Source organism: Sorghum bicolor, chromosome 4, assembly GCF_000003195.3.
Source record: "Sorghum bicolor cultivar BTx623 chromosome 4, Sorghum_bicolor_NCBIv3, whole genome shotgun sequence".
Lineage (NCBI taxonomy): Eukaryota > Viridiplantae > Streptophyta > Magnoliopsida > Poales > Poaceae > Sorghum > Sorghum bicolor.
This window is the reverse complement of record NC_012873.2, coordinates 7,004,108-7,020,128: the sequence shown is the minus strand read 5'-3', so window position 1 is coordinate 7,020,128 and position 16,021 is coordinate 7,004,108. Positions and strand designations below refer to the sequence as shown.

Sequence of the window (16,021 nt, the reverse complement as noted above, 5' to 3'; positions counted from 1 at the left end):
GCCTGGCGCAGTGGACAAAGAGATAAGTTGTTTTGGGGACCATATACGACTAAGCTGGGGCTCCCAAAATCATTTCCGGCAAAATTATGGACCGGAAGCTGCTTGGATTTTGTATAGATTAATCCGCTCAAGGCGGCAAACCGACATGCATGGTGTAATAGAATATGTATATACTAGTGCTATAGATAAGTTCCAGCATCACGTTGGGAACTTGGAATCTGTTACATTGTAGTCCAGTCCATGATAATGTTCAGTTGTTCACATTAATGGTATCTCCATCCCTGGAGGCTGGAGCGGTAACAGGGTGCTGGATAACACGCTTGCCACCACCCAAAAAAAAAAGAAAAAGGATTACAGTCTACTAATCTGGCATCTTGCTGTTGCAGGAGATGGATTATTAGTGTTGACAAGATCGAGCTCTAGCTAGTAGTTGGGCACTTTCCAGTCTTTTACATTCATGGGTCCTGTGTGGAGATCATCGGTCAGTAGGGTTGTCCGGAGATGAGTAGATCTGAACTGGGCATCAAAGTGTGGTTTGGTGAAAGGAGAGAAAAAAGAAGGGCAAGTAGGATATGGTCAGCTGTGCCGTAATTGCACGGTTTTGCCCTAGCAACATCTTTTCTAGGGTCTAGCCATCTGTTTTTTTTTTTTTAACTCTGTTGTTATCTTTCCTTGGAAAGCTGAGGCCGCAAGGACAAAATCTGGGGACAGCGCAATAAAGCTAGCTTTAATCACTCGGATCAACTCCAACCGTATACTCGTAGCTTTCTCGTGCGTGGAGTGGAGTGGAGCCACCAGCGCCCAGCGCCAGGCCATGGCGCGCCACAGCTAGCCCACCACGCCACAACAAACCCGGTTCTTGGTGGCTGGGTCTATGTTTCCTCTTGCTCTCGCTCGCCATCTCTATCCTCTGCACCTTCATTTGAACGTTGCAGGTGTACGCGTGCGTGCAGATTATATAATACTCCTATTTTCACTTTGCTGAAAATCAATGACTGAAAGTAATGTTCGCTGATTTATTATGAGAGTAACACTGCTGAATGAGTGGCTGATTCGGTAGATAAGCTTCCACATGTCCACTTGATTCGGGAGAGCACAAGTGCATGTTTGTCCAGTGGTAATTTCCATGCATGTCAGGTTTGTACATGAGGCCTTTGTAAGTTGTAACATAGAGTGACTTTTTTCTTTTTGAGAGAGAGAGAGGGTAAACATACAGTATAACTTGATAAGGGCTTGCTTGGATAGATTTTCAAAAGCTTATTAGCCTTTTCTATGCATGGATTAGAGTGGAAAATAAAAATGAGCTAATTTCTAGACCTCTATAGAAACAACTCCTAAGCTTTACATTCTCGCCTCCAGGACATCCATGATGAATTCGTTGCGACCAGACCAGGCGTCGACTAACAAAATACTTCATGTGTCCTATACTACAGTGCGTTCTATAAATTTAGCCATAGATTAGTCTAATTATAGAGTTTCTCCTCAAATCATGGTTTCCTTTTCAGTAAACCTTATCAAATTGAAACATAATCATTACGTAGAATGCATTGTATTTCAATGCACTCTATTTAAGAACGGAGGAAGTATGTTGTACGCATTGTATTTGGCAACTAACATGCAATGTAGTAGGCATTAATTGTTGAAGTCGAAGCTATATATTGCAAAGTTAGATCAAACACATATACTGTAAATTAAGTTTTCACACACAGCTATGTCTATATATGTATATCAGTCTGTATTTGCAATTCTTTAGTTTCAATGGTTGGCTGTCAACTAGATTTATTGCCTCTTCTTAGTTAGCTCACTTTTCCTTTGTGTTCTTCCGATTGTTGGGGTTTGCGAGCTCTCTTTAGTTTGTGTGCTGGTCTACGGACAAACTTTGTAATAATTAGCATGATTCTATCTTTTGATAGATGAAGCCGGATATAAACTATCCATTATCTAAAAAAAATTGTAATAATCCAGTGCGCCAGTGCGGGCAGCAAATAATTAAGCAGAGCCCAAACTGGCCTGTTGATCGGACCATATTTCTCATTAGGCAGCCCAAAAAGGCTGGAAAAGTTGCAATGTCCAACGGATCGCATGCAAAAAGAACACAAGCATTGTGCATGTCCCCTTTTTATTGATTGATTGATTTATTTATTTATTTATTTATCTGCACCCATTTTCCTTAGGTTTTTACCAAACGGCGGCAGAAAATGCAACAAAAGTTTCCGGAGACAAGGAGCCGATCGATCGATGTCGTTAGGGCTGCGCGTGGTGAGTCGAATCTAGGCGTTATTCAACAATGTTTTTCTTTCACAACAAATCAATGAACAGTACTAATTTTTCAATCAAGCGAACAGATTCTCTGTACGGGGTGTAGAAGTCACTATGACAGGCTGAATGGCAATGCATAGGAATCATCGAGATGGATGGATGGATGGAGGCATCCATGGACACGATGATCGATGGATCGGCTGTCCATTTCCGCCGGCCGGATGAGACAACGTGAAAACATCGTCTTACGTACCTAGCTAGCTAAGACGACAAGAGTACATTACATGACAGACGTACGTACGTACTCATTTTGTTTCAGTGATTAATTAAAATATAATATTTAGTATATATATAGACATCGGCCGTTACATGGTTAGTCCGTCCCTGTCGTCCGTCACAGCTACTACACAATGTCTTAGACATTGGTTGATATCCAAAATCGCCAAAGGCCTCGGCTCTTTTGCGGCCCGGGACTAAAGACTTCTTTAGCATTGGTTTGTAACACGGACCGATGCTAAAGGGGCCTGCCCAACGGCTACTGACCGGTGTTATCGGAGCAGGGACCCTTTAGCACTGGTTTGTGTGACCAACTGGTGCTAAATGGTTCCCTTTAGCCTCGGTCTGTGCCACAGGTCGGGTCAAAACCCTTTAGCAACGGTTTAAGGAATAAACCGGTGCTAAAGGGTCACCTTTAGACTGGGTTTGTGCCTTAAACCAGTGCTACAGGGTCCGGTTTATAGGCCGCGGCTACCTCCTCCCCTCTGGCGGGGTCATTTGAAACCAGAGAGCACTATTGTTCTTGCTAGAGCTTGCATTTGTTCTTCATATTTGTTCTTGTTTGTTCTTCGTCTCCGGCGCCCATGGTTGCTTGTTCTTTATTTGTATTGGCTCTAGAGATTCGGAGAAGAAAACTTTATGTATATATATATGTTAAGAATATTATACTTATAAAACTATATAATCTTGTTACATATCTATTTATTTAATTATTAATGTGGCCTATTCGTTTTATTATAGACAAAGCTTAATTATAAAGCTAAGCCTATAATAATATTTATGCTTAATATACGTGTAATATATATATATATATGGTAAATTTATATAAATATATAAACAATAAAAGCATAAAATACGTATTGACAAACCTATTATTATTAATTATTATATAAACAATAAACAGAAACGAATAAATAAACCGAAAACAAAAATAAAAAAATCTTTTTAACACCGATTGTTTATACCAACCGATGTTAAAAGGTGCTGCTGCGTGGCAGCCCTGCCAAATGACCTGTAGCAGTGAGCGTAGGCGATCGATGGCCCGTCATCACGTACTGAAACCATAGAGAGGCATCAGATCGAGAACTACTACGTAATACTAGTAGCTGAGGAGAACGAATCCGATGTACTCCTAACAAATTAATTAATTAGGAGCTAAGTGTAGCTAGCTAGCTATAGGTCCTTCAATTTGTGCCGCGCGCGGCTAGCTAGCCCGGCCGGTTTCTCGGTTCCATCGACGACGCTGATTGCATGCAGCAGAGAGACACGATGGAAGCACATCCATCCTATCCCTCTCACTCTCTCATCAGAGAGAGAGAGAGACAGATCGACGACGAACTGATCGAGAGACCAGTGGCGGAGCCAGGATTTAGACGTTGGGTATTCCTTTGCTGATGTCTGATGGGCCACCACTCAACTGTTGCCTCTAACCTCATGAGCGACGTGCGCTCTCACCGGTCGCTATGTAGGCGTAGCATGGAGACAGAGACCGCGCCCGCGCTGCACGCCCCGCGCCGCTAGGAGCTTAGGACAATGGGAACCAGCAGTGGCGCCACTACGTCATGCCCGGTCGGCTAGGGTTAGAGATTTAGGAATGAGGATTATTATGGAATTGCCTCCCACTCGTGCCTAGTTCACTCACACGAAAAGAATAGTTTGTTATACATGTTGTCATGCGCATATTCCGATTTATCTTGGAAATAAAATATGATTTGTACTAATATTTGGTGGCATGTGCATGTGGTCTGGAGATAAATAATTAGGTTTTCATTTGTAGAAATAACAAAATATATAGAATAATTTTGGCAATCGAGCTAACATAGCACCTATGTGGAAAAAGAAATACAAAGATACACTAAAAAATGAGAGAAAAAATTTATTTGCTAAATATAAGAATGCTAATGTATATATATATATATATATATATTGTATAAAAAAGTTGGGTATTCCTGGAAATACCTGTATCATCCGCCAGTGCGAGAGACCAACTACACAACAAAGCGCAGCGTAGTATTTGCTTGGATGATCGTCGTTGTTCCTAATAAATCAGGCGTCGCCGTCGTTTAAATTCGATGGGGTTCGATCGTTCGGTACTTGGGTCGCCGTCGTGCTTGCCGGCCGGCCGCCCGCATCTATCGATCAAAAGCTAGCTCTAGCACACTACACACGTACACGTGTACTCCTAGTCCTACGACGACGCATATGATATGGTACAGGGTCAGCGTCAAGGGCACCACCGCCACCGTACCGTACGTTGTCGATCGATCCGTGGCTGATAGATGATATCATGCATTCTCTCCGCCGAAAACGACCATGCACCCGCCGGAATGCATGTGTCACGACATGACACTGACACATTCTTCTCTCATCTTCGCTCTCGACAGACGAGCCGAATGGAGTGTGGTATATATATAATGAATGCATGGTATAATGTTTTGGTTTTTCTATGTACATTGTTTTTTGTTATGCATAGTAGCACATGGCAAAAACACTATAAATCTAGAAAAGTTAAAGCGTTTTATAATTGAAACAGAGGGAGTCAAAAAATTGGTAATATACAAGGCAATGCTCCAAAAGGACAGAAGAAGTGCGTTGCAGCACCATTGGATGATCGGGCCATGGCTTGATACATGAACTTAAAATGCGTGGCATCATATCATCAAATAACAGTGAACTCAACTGTAAAATCTTACACTTACAGTTTTCCCCAGAAAAACCGTATGATGGACAGAAATTAAAACACGGCAGAGGTTGGGGGGCAAGTCTGGCTAAACACACTTACTTGTGGACCCTATGAGCTGACATTGTCATAGCAAATTGGTATTTGTATGGGACTAAACAAAATTATGTCATGTATTCTGCAATGCACTAAACTGAACTTTTTTCATGACAAATGGATAGTGTACAGTATATGGTCCTCTGACTATTGATGTGATATTTGCCCTGTTTACCTTTATTTTTATTTACAGAACGTATATGGGCTTGCACATAGGTTTCCTGTCAGAAATCCTCATCATGCAACAAGCTTCCAGAAAATTAAACATTGGACTATTATTCTATCATCCAAGACAAGAAAAAAAAAGACCTGATATGTATATATAGTAATATATCAAAATTTGCAAGGAGACGAGCTACTCAAACGGTTATAAAAAACAACCATGGAGATATGTGATACACAAATCATTCCCAAAAAAATCATGTTAACAGAGTAATAATATAGTAATTTCCAAAGAACTACATACAGCAATTTGTAGAGAACTCTACTCAATTAATCTAAAAACCAAGACAAAGAAAAAATCACAACCATATTCTTTTTTTTTGTCTGGCTGTCGCGAGGGGGTTATTCTTGGATAGTGTGTGAACAGAACTCTTTTTAGTGCCTACATTGATAACCAAGTTGAAAGTGCCAACAATATACCCATAGCACCCAGACCATATATCACAACAGTATCAGTATTCCTTCCCTCCAGCTGTTCAAGCAGCACTTCAGTCCATCCATGTGGCGTTAATTGTGCCTCCTGCATGTTGCAATTTGTAAAGTATTAGCATCTCAAAACTTTCTTTTTTCGAGACAAAGCTTGACAGTCATCAGAACTATAGAAAGGAGAATAATAATAGCATACGAGAATGAGAACAAGACCATCTAGGATACTCGATGATTCAACCAAGTAGACCTAGACGCTAGCACCGCTATTTTAGCTATCTCAAAACTTGAATTAATATTCACCTTTTCTATGTTTGATCTTCTTGCGGTAGCTCTATCCTTTAACATGAACTGATCATCTAGATTATCTCCGATGTCCATGGGAGTTTCATTGTCATGTGCAGCCAAGAAACCTGTGTAGGCTGAATCTGTGTGGAGAGTCTTCATGACTGATCCAAAGAAATTTGTCACAGGCACCTGATCAATGACAGAAAATAAAGAGAAAAAGGATTTGTGTGAACAAGAGTGGTTAATGAGAATCCAGAAATATAAACTGTCTTATTACCTCATTTAAGGGACGCTCATAAAGATCCATTCGATAATACGCAGTAGACATCAGCATGGAAGGATTGTATGAGGTGAAAAGACTGCAGCGTACAAAATGAGAAGGCTATCAATATACAATATGAACATAAGTGTGTTACTATGTAGACTTTCTCGGCTATGTTACCTCCCAAAGTTTAGCAGCAGAATTTCACGATGGATTCCCAAAGATCAGTAAAATCAACATAAACAATGTTCGAGCATGCAATAAGAATAGTAATTGGTGGGCTGATCTTTACTAGGGAGTACATTATATAATCATAGGCAGCTCTTCTGCCTGTTTGAGAAAGAAAAGTACAGTAATTTGTTTGACAGTTTACAATGGCTTCTGTCAGCAGTTATTCTAAAGAGTTGCATACCCTCTGACCTCTAGTGCCCATTTTTATCTTTGTCGTGCACTCGTGCTTGATTTTAAAAAATTGATGCGATGCTTATGTCCCACAATACAGGCTCCATGTAACCACAGAATAGCAGATTTGGTAAAATTTGCCAGTTGCCAGCAGTGAATTTCACTTTCTTATGTGGTAACAAAGATAGTGAGCTGACCTATCCCTTCTACTAACATCATATCACATGCAAATCTTCAAATGGCACAGCAGACTCAACATCTTAATGCAAAATGAGCCAAGTGTTTGGATTCAATGCACATCCCAATAAGACCTAAAAGAGGCACAACACATTCCTCATGGAAAAGATTTATCTTATACATATAAACATGTGAGAACATTAAGTTTGGAACACAGCAGTTAAAAGTACTTATGGATCAATATGCATAAGATCAGAAACACTGTTTAAAGTTTGTTTTACACTTGTACCTGTTCAGTGAGGCATTGCTATACATGTTCAGTTTCTCAAAGAAAGCAAGTGTATAATAGGTAAACCTATCCACAACAGAAACACCTATCTGCCACAGAAATAGATCAAATTGATCAGCTTGATGACAAGTAAGCCAAAATGCAGTTACAGAGAATATCTGTAAAAACTGTAAATGGAAAGGATGTTCTCACATCTGAATCAAGATGGTGAGAATAAGAGTTTTCACCCTTCATGCTACTACCAATCGCCAGAACACCAGGTGATTGAAGCTGCAGATATTAAATATGTCAGGTATGGTTACAATGGTATAGCATTTACATACAGAAGATGATATATGTGCCACATCTTGTCTAAGCCTAGTAGCCTGATATAAATTGCCATGTCCCATATTTATATTACAAGATGCATTTCTAACAGTGAAACGAACCTGCGAAAAGAGAGTAGCAGCTTGGCAGGTATCTACCATTATCAGCAGCTCTTTAAATCTGGACAGATAAAAGAGAATAGGTCAGGACCGACTATTGCAAACTGAAGATGGTAAGGAAGCATTTGATTCTTAAAAATTCATTGTTTTTACCTATGGGAATCTTGTACAGTAAAATGTGAAGAAAAAATAAAATAAACTGACAAAGAATAAACCACCTATGTTTCTCTTTCATTTGCTTCACAGCATCTGCTAAGTCATGGCTCTGAAGCTCTTCAGAATCTTGGAACTTCAAAAATTCATCACCACCATGTCCAGTCATGTACAAAAGTATATGACTTCCTTCATCACTAAGGAGACGCTTCGATCTTGGTACAGCACTTTCGTGTCGGCCTGTCAAAACTCTCAAGAAATTTTCAACTGTCACCTCATACCCTCGATAATCGACCTGTCATAATAGAAAGTAAAAAAGGAGCAAAAAATCAAAGTATTATGATTTGCTAATGTTTCTAACACTAGGATCAGACAAGCATTATGTACACTTAAGTGAATATTGTGAGGTGCACTGTGTAGTGTTCTTAGGCACTACGTACATGTTATGGTTCAGTAACAATATTTACAGAATGCAGAGGTTCACCTCAACATTGTCACCATAGAGATTTAGCTGGTGGTTCTCATTATTGAAAACTTGGGCAGGATAGCTGTTCCTAGGGTTACAGGCCATATCGTCCGCCAACATAAGTATGATTCGCTCATCAGGTATTCCTAATCTCTTAACAGTCCTGAAAGGAAACAAAAGGCAACAATATGGAATAAGCTGTAGGCACTAAACAGAGAATGGATTAATAATTCCACATGAAACCAAATTAATATGATACCTGTAAAGGGACAATGTATTTGCCATGTGTCGATAATTAAACCTGGGAACATTAACAACAATAATTAGTAAGAGTTATGCACAAATAATGTAAAGCATTATCCACCTAGCTGAATGGTACTGTTAGATTAGACTATGATAACATGACATGCATCCGAAATGGAGATATCTCTAACACGATTAAGTCACCTACAACTGAACAGACATACAAAACCATGTCGATCTAGATCAATACCCTGTTTAAGAACTTTTGACCTTGTTAGGTTGCTTAGTCACAACTGAACTCACATAGTTACTCAGAGCATTTGACTTTTGAAGCATGATTATTCTTAACCTGTCACAAAATAGCAGATCTGTTGTTGGACTCCCAGTTGAGAACTCAAGTGCCAAATCATTATAGATTTTTGTAATAAATCTCAGGTATTGCAGCAGAAACAGTAAAACAATACTATGCGGCCCATTTGGGTCCACGCATCTTTGAGCAGCCGACCAGGCATGCTTAATAGTGCTCCTTTAACATTGTCGTGGACTCATGGTTGTCTAATGGTTACAAGGAACAGGTCAGATGCTTCCAATGACAGGGGAAGCAGGCTGACTAAATAGTAGAATAAAATGGAATTGGACTTTCCACTTTTCAAGCCATGAATCTTATCTTGGTCTGGCGGGCTACACTGAATTGATTGGAATTGTTGTTTTAGTTCTAAATAGAGCCAAACAGACTGCCCAAACAATAGGATTCTTTTTCCACCAAATTCCAGAGATTGAAACCAGCTCTTAGTTGGAAGTTTGAGAAGCTAATGCTCTCTCTCGCTGCTGTGTGTTTTTTTTACTATCAACTCCACCCCAACCAGATCGTCCAATGATCCATGCAGGCAACTACCGGTACGTGCAAATGCGAACTTCGATTCATTATCTATGGGATAGAGATCCAAAAACCACACACTACTTAATATACAGTATCATTTTTGTGATCTGCCACCAACTAGATGTCGCATGAGCGCACAACAAGCTCTCTGACCAGCGCCATGAATCATACAACTTCACTAAGAGCATGTTTGGATACAAGAGCTAATTGCTAGCTAGCTAAAATTGCTCTAGTGCATCCAAACAGGAGAGCTAATAGGTGGGCTAAATTTGTAGCCAAGTGTTCAACTAGTAGTTATCCAGGTAGCTAGAGCTAATTCTTAGCCCAGCTAGTAATTAGCCATGAGTATCCAAACAGGCCAAGCCGCGCCCTATTTAGTATCCTACTGGTCCCTCAGACGAAACCCGCCGAAGTTACGCCTACCGAGTAGGACAGAACCGGATTGGATCCCCAGCCACAGCCAGCCAAACAGGAGCAGACGACGAGGAGGATGAAGAGGGCTGACCAGAAGCGGGAGGTGCACACGAGCACGGCCCAGTTGTTGTTGTGCATCGCGTCGGTGGACGACGACGCCGCCGCGGCGGCGGCGGCGGAGGAGAGGAAGGCGAGGAGTAGCGCCGAGACGATGGTGAGCGCGGGACGGTGCCGCGAGGACCCGGGGCTCCGTCTGCCGAACGCCATGACGGCGCCGGCGAAGGGGACGGCGTGCGAGGCTGGGGAGTGGGGAAGCTGCTGGTCTGGTCGGGGGAGATCAAGGAGGCGGAGCTCGCCGGGGCCGGCGACGGGAGGCGAAACTGGTGGAACTGCGCGGCGGATCCGGCCGGGAGGTGGGAAGAAGGCCGGCCCAACTCCAAGAGGACCGGAAACAGGGAATGGGCCTTGAGTAAGTAAATCACCAAAACGGGCTGGTAGAAGGAGCGCGAGCGGCCCGTGTTGAGAAGGAGGCGTGGAGCGTCTCATCCTCGGCAGGCAGCAGGGTGGCCTGGGCCGGCTCGCACGACCACACGAAATCGGACGCGTGACCTGCTGTTTGACACGGATCGGGCGCGTTTGCTGGGAAGCCTTCCAGACTGAAAAATGAAAACGGTCCAGATGTTCGTTCTCTGGACTGTACACAAAATTTGCAGCATGTGAAACGTAGACTTGAATTATACTTCCATGCAATGCATCGTCCCCTATAGGTGATCTTTTCTTGTGAGGTCCAATACATGAAAGACGCAGAAAATAATGGAATAGACTGGGATACAGATACAGCCATACAGGTACGGAGGAACCTAATCAAGACGATACTTCAGTTTGACGAAACTTTTAACGAGCGCTACTACAACTACAGTATTACTAGTGGATACGAGACAATCGGCTCATCGCCGCTTGTACAAGCACGGTTTCAGCTGGGGCCAATCGATGCTCTTTGCCAGCTTACTTTTTTCCTGCAGTGGCAAGGTAAGCCAGTGAATTCAGCATGAAGGACAAGTGATCTAGGTAGTTCAGGTAGCAAAAAACTGAAACTAACCTTTTTCCTGAAGTAGAATAGAATGAACATTTTATTTTTCACATCCTGCAGAAAGGATACCAACAGCCAAATATAAAGTATCTTCAGAATCATCTATTATCGAGCAAATGAAGTGTAATCTTTCACCAATAAAAATGTGCACTGTATATCAGAAATTATGAAGGTGCCAAAATGGAAGGGACTGAACAAACTTCTAGTCCATTACAGAGGTTCACATGTAAAACAGGGCAATCGCAAATCAATGCAAATGTTTCACAAACCAGCATTGCATACCAACTCCACAAATGATAGTTAACTGATTAGTTCTCAGGTGTATTGCAAGGATGCAACGAGCGAAGCTCTCAGAGTCATGATCTAATATTACTCAATACATTGGACCACATAGCACCACCATATATTTTGGTAACCCAGCTATTTTCATTCTACATGATATAATGTCTGTGATGATACAATATAATGCCTGTCATATGGTATTTACTGCATCACACATGCTATCTTGTATTAGACACCACACAAACCATAACAAAAAATAAACCAGGAGAAAACAATGAATGGAATGGATCATGCAAGCAAGACATATTAACTTTCAGTCAAAAACTGCAACTCTGCAAGTGAACCAAAATATCAAATTGAAGAAATTCACAGGCAACCATTTGACGTGCTCTTTTATCAGGCCATGAATGGTTCTTATATAGGTAGTAGATGCAAACGTTGCAGCAAGAGGCAGAGTGTGTTTGTCCTCTCAAGGAGGCTCCGGAGAATTATGTCAAACAATTAACTCTTTTTTTATTTTCCTGATCAGCTACCCTTCATATATATAAGGTTGGCCCATTAGGCAATTAAAACATATTCAAGCTTTACAACCAATATCAACTAACCTAGTAAACCAAGGCTAACTAATCTCCTAACAATTAGCTAACTTAACTTCCAATCCGACTCCATCTCTAAAAGCAACTCGAAAAACTACTTATAATTGATAGGAATAGAGATTTTAGTGAAAAATACCCTCCAGCAGCTTCTTTAATTAGATCTCCAAATATAAGTATGCTTTATTCCAGATTTCTTGCTAGCTAAAGATGGAGGACAAACTGTTGGAGGGTGAAAAGATATAGAGAGCAATTTTTATTCAAATGGCTTTCCAAATGATATTTAGAGAGTGAGTTTAAGAAAGACTCTTGGAGATGCTCTAAAGTCCAAACATGCCTACTGCTTGCCAATATGCTTCTTGCATCGCCGATATTGTGGGCCCAGGAAGGCATCCATAACAGAGCCATATGGTCAAACTTACATATACAATTCTGGAGACTGGAAAGTAGATTGATTGGGTCCATAGAGAACCAATGCTAATTAGAACCACACGTTTCAGTACTTGCAAGCGCTTATTGTATATATAACTACTTCATAATAATGTATCAAATTAAGAACTCAAGTGAAAAAACATGCAAACCTTTGAAACAAGTGAAAAGCCAAGCTCGATAATGGCTTTAGAAAACTTTTCAGGATCAGCACCTCCGTTGTTCGGGTCTAGCCTACTTCGCACTTCAGCAATAACAAGCCAACCACTGCATAAACAAATCTATAAATAAAGAAAACAAGAAGTAGCCTTTTGCAGTAAGAGTTGCAGCAGCTAAAGGTTAAGGAAACCTTGGCTTGAGAACCCTATTTGCTTCCTCTAAGTAACTTGGATAGTTGATTCCCATCAAAGAGAGACAAAATATTGCAACATCTATAGAAGATGGCTCCAATGGAGTCTGCAGACATACCAAAAAGAAGGAATAAGTTTAGTTCAATTAATTATTTGCACACTAGTCAAAGATTCAGTGAACATTTTATTCAGTCTGACTACTCCTAGGTTCATCCTGGAAAAAAGGCAGACTGTATAATGGAAGAACAGGAGATCTCTTTGGACAGTCTCTTTGAATAGAGAAGTTATGTCTTAAGATTAATTCAACACTAGGACGATGACGAAATATTGGATGTTGTTACAAATCCATCTTTTTTGAGAGGAGGGGGGCGGGGGGGGGGGGGGGGGGGGGGTTCATAAGAACCATAGGAACTCATATGATGAAGTGAAGGCTCATCAATGAACAATAGTGAACTATCATTCTAACTTGGTCATCTGACACTTCAATTTCCTATAAGTTAGTGAATGCGACACTGATGCTGCTTAATCAATGCACATCACCTCAAAGAAACTACATTATCTTAGCTATGTTACCTTCAACTCATCCATCAAAACTAAATATTCAACTAAGCTCTTTTACCAAAAAAAATTGAATATTAACATCAAGGAAATATAGTTCTAGAAATTCTTTATTCATGTAAAAACATAGTACAATGGTAGATAAACTGTTCAACTGCAACTCTGCAGGTTTGTAAAAAATAAGTAGCGCTGAAATGGTCTTGTACAAAAATATTGTCAAAATATGGACCATTCTTGCTCATGCAACAAACCCGCGATGTTGTTCTCAACCATTACTAAGAATCATGCAAAAACCACAAGGATGACAAAGAACCACCAGGAAAACGTTTAGCAAACTAACATAAAAGACAGATAGCTAATAATGGAAAGCATAAGAAAGGTATTGTGCAGCTTGCAGCTAGTGCTTACATGAGCCATATCACACGCAATCACTGAAGGATCATCTGAAACAAGATCAATGGAGAAAACCTTGTTCTTCACATTTTTTGCAACTGTGGCATTGCCTGGGAAATATGAATAGTAGTATTCTCATAATTGCGCCAGAGAAATAAAAAGATGTAACAAGGAGGAAATTTGCAAGAAGCACCAGCTACAAGACAGTAAGATTAATCGTACCGCAGCCAAAATCAGCAACAGTCCATGATGCATTGTGACTCTTCAACCAATTGATTATTACATTCACTGGCTGTTCAGGCCAGTGTGACATCTGCTCTTGATATCCTGTATGATACTAAGAGAGAAATGTGAATTCAAGCATGTAACCTCATGGTTAATTAGTTGCTTGAATGAATCCTTTTTTGCATAATAATCACAGCAATAAATTTTTGAGACAGATACTAGTATTAAAGCAAGAAGAATAAAATAATAACGTACCACATCAAAAAGATTAGGGTCATTTTTGAAGTAGTCAAACGCATCCTCTCCACTGAGAAAGGTAAAGAATATATATGTGAAAATGTGAATGAAACGTGAAGCTCTGGTGTCTCTGGATTCCAAGGTCTAACAGACCTTTAGTAATTCAGTACAGTATATTTTACTAATGATAAGGCAACCAGCATATAAAGTCATATGGGGAAATTGTTAGCATTAGGCATTCACAAATCACATGAAGTAGGAGGTAATGAGACACAATATCACTACCATGAATTATCATTATTTGTAGAGAATAAGAGCTAACAGACAACCACGTATGTATTGTCTAACTATTGTTATATGCAATCACACAAAGTATATATCCAAGCCATTCATCAAGACATAAAAAATCAACCAAAAACAAGTGTGATGTGTAGAATGCCAACCTGCAAGTGTATAGCTTCTCATTTAACATTCTGAAATGGCCACCAGATAACCTTGCACGCATCTAAGATGTCAGCAAATAACAAACAGATTAATTAGTAAGTTCACAGAAAACAATGAAAGTATGAACCAGGGATAAACTCTATAATGAAGCCATGTAGATGCAAATCAGGTTTAAGTATTTAACAACTCCTGCCATCAAGAATTCACCATTTGCTAAATTTATCAAGTAGAACCAAATGAACGCCAATGTGCGAATTGGAGCAATGCACTAAGATACAGAAATACACAGGGCATGATGCTTTCCTTCATTTAGCTATGCTTTTTTTTTCTGCAGCTTGTCATAATGAGAGATGCAAAAGGGCTATCAGCACAATATCACAGAACTGGCTGCCATACTATATAAAAACACTAATACATTAATCATCACATAAAGTACACTTGTTAACACTGGCGTCGCACATACATAGATTTTTGTTGTCCCCAACAGGCGAGGGATTCGATATAGTTTGCAACCCAAACCCTCTACTGCACCACACTCCCTCCAATCCGGTCACCCGGGTAAGATAGGTAGATTACCTTGTCGAGTAGGCTCGAGGTGTTGCCTCTCTTCGGCATGGCGGCGGCCTGGCCAGCGACGTCCTTGCGCCGCCGCTTCACCGGTGGGGACGCCGGCGTTGGGGGCGCAGCCGCTGGAGGAAGCCCCTTCTGCGAGGAAAGCTTTTTGCGATTCCGGACGCCTCCTCGCCGGCGCCTCTTCCGGCCGGCAGCGGCCGACTCTTGCGGTGGATCCATGGGAGCGGGAGAGGGCTGCGCGAGCCGCGAGGGTTGTCCGAGTTCCGGGGTCGTGCGACTGACGTTGTGGTACACTGTCAGCCTGAGCTAGCCTGACACGGGGAAGCTCACAGCAGGGACGCACGCCGCGCCGCCGCCGCCGCCCCGCTGCTGCTGCCGTCACGACTGCGCGCAGAGCCGCGGAGGGGATAGCGCCGCGCCGCGCCGCGCCGCCGCCGCGCCGGTCTGTGTGAGTGGGAGTTGCCGAGTGGTGGGGATGCCAACTAATTGGGCCACGGCGAGGACGCGAGGTTGGGCCAGGAGCCCAGGACCGGGGGCTGTGTGTGTGACTCATTTTGTTCGCTGGGAGTTCCGGTTAGGTTAAGGCCCTGTTTGGAACAGAGCATTCTTACAGGAATTCTAAGCTTCTTTTCTGACAATGTTACGCAGTACCTAAAGCATGTAAATAGAAAGGAGATTGCGATTAATTCAGCAGTCCCTCCGATATTTATATATTAATGGCCACGGCGAGTATTGTTTTTTCTCTCGCAACAAATAATCAGCCAAAACCATCAGCTGGTTTATTGACAAAGGTTTTAAAAATGACAAACAAGTAATTTTATGAGAAGCTTCACTCCCTAGTCCAGACTAAAGCAAACATGTGCGGATTTTTTAAATAGCATAAAGAAGC

The 16,021-nt window shown here is 41.4% G+C and overlaps 2 protein-coding genes across 2 annotated transcripts; both read right to left on the bottom strand.

Moving 5' to 3' along the window:
• Window positions 5,684–10,519, bottom strand: LOC8071652 (putative GPI-anchor transamidase). Its single transcript, XM_002451694.2, has 10 exons — window positions 10,050–10,519; window positions 8,681–8,722; window positions 8,440–8,584; window positions 8,021–8,250; window positions 7,806–7,863; window positions 7,570–7,647; window positions 7,378–7,466; window positions 6,525–6,606; window positions 6,263–6,436; window positions 5,684–6,053 (listed from the first exon to the last, which is right to left on the bottom strand). The coding sequence occupies exons 1-10, from the start codon at window positions 10,502–10,504 to the stop codon at window positions 5,916–5,918; spliced, it is 1,491 nt and encodes a 496-aa protein (XP_002451739.2). The 5' UTR covers window positions 10,505–10,519; the 3' UTR covers window positions 5,684–5,915.
• Window positions 10,674–15,603, bottom strand: LOC8071651 (ribosomal RNA-processing protein 8). The gene is made up of 9 exons (XM_002451693.2): window positions 15,136–15,603; window positions 14,559–14,620; window positions 14,134–14,185; window positions 13,876–13,990; window positions 13,669–13,763; window positions 12,702–12,808; window positions 12,505–12,619; window positions 11,058–11,102; window positions 10,674–10,974 (listed from the first exon to the last, which is right to left on the bottom strand). Exons 1-9 carry the CDS (start codon window positions 15,349–15,351, stop codon window positions 10,906–10,908), a joined length of 876 nt encoding a protein of 291 aa, XP_002451738.1. The 5' UTR covers window positions 15,352–15,603; the 3' UTR covers window positions 10,674–10,905.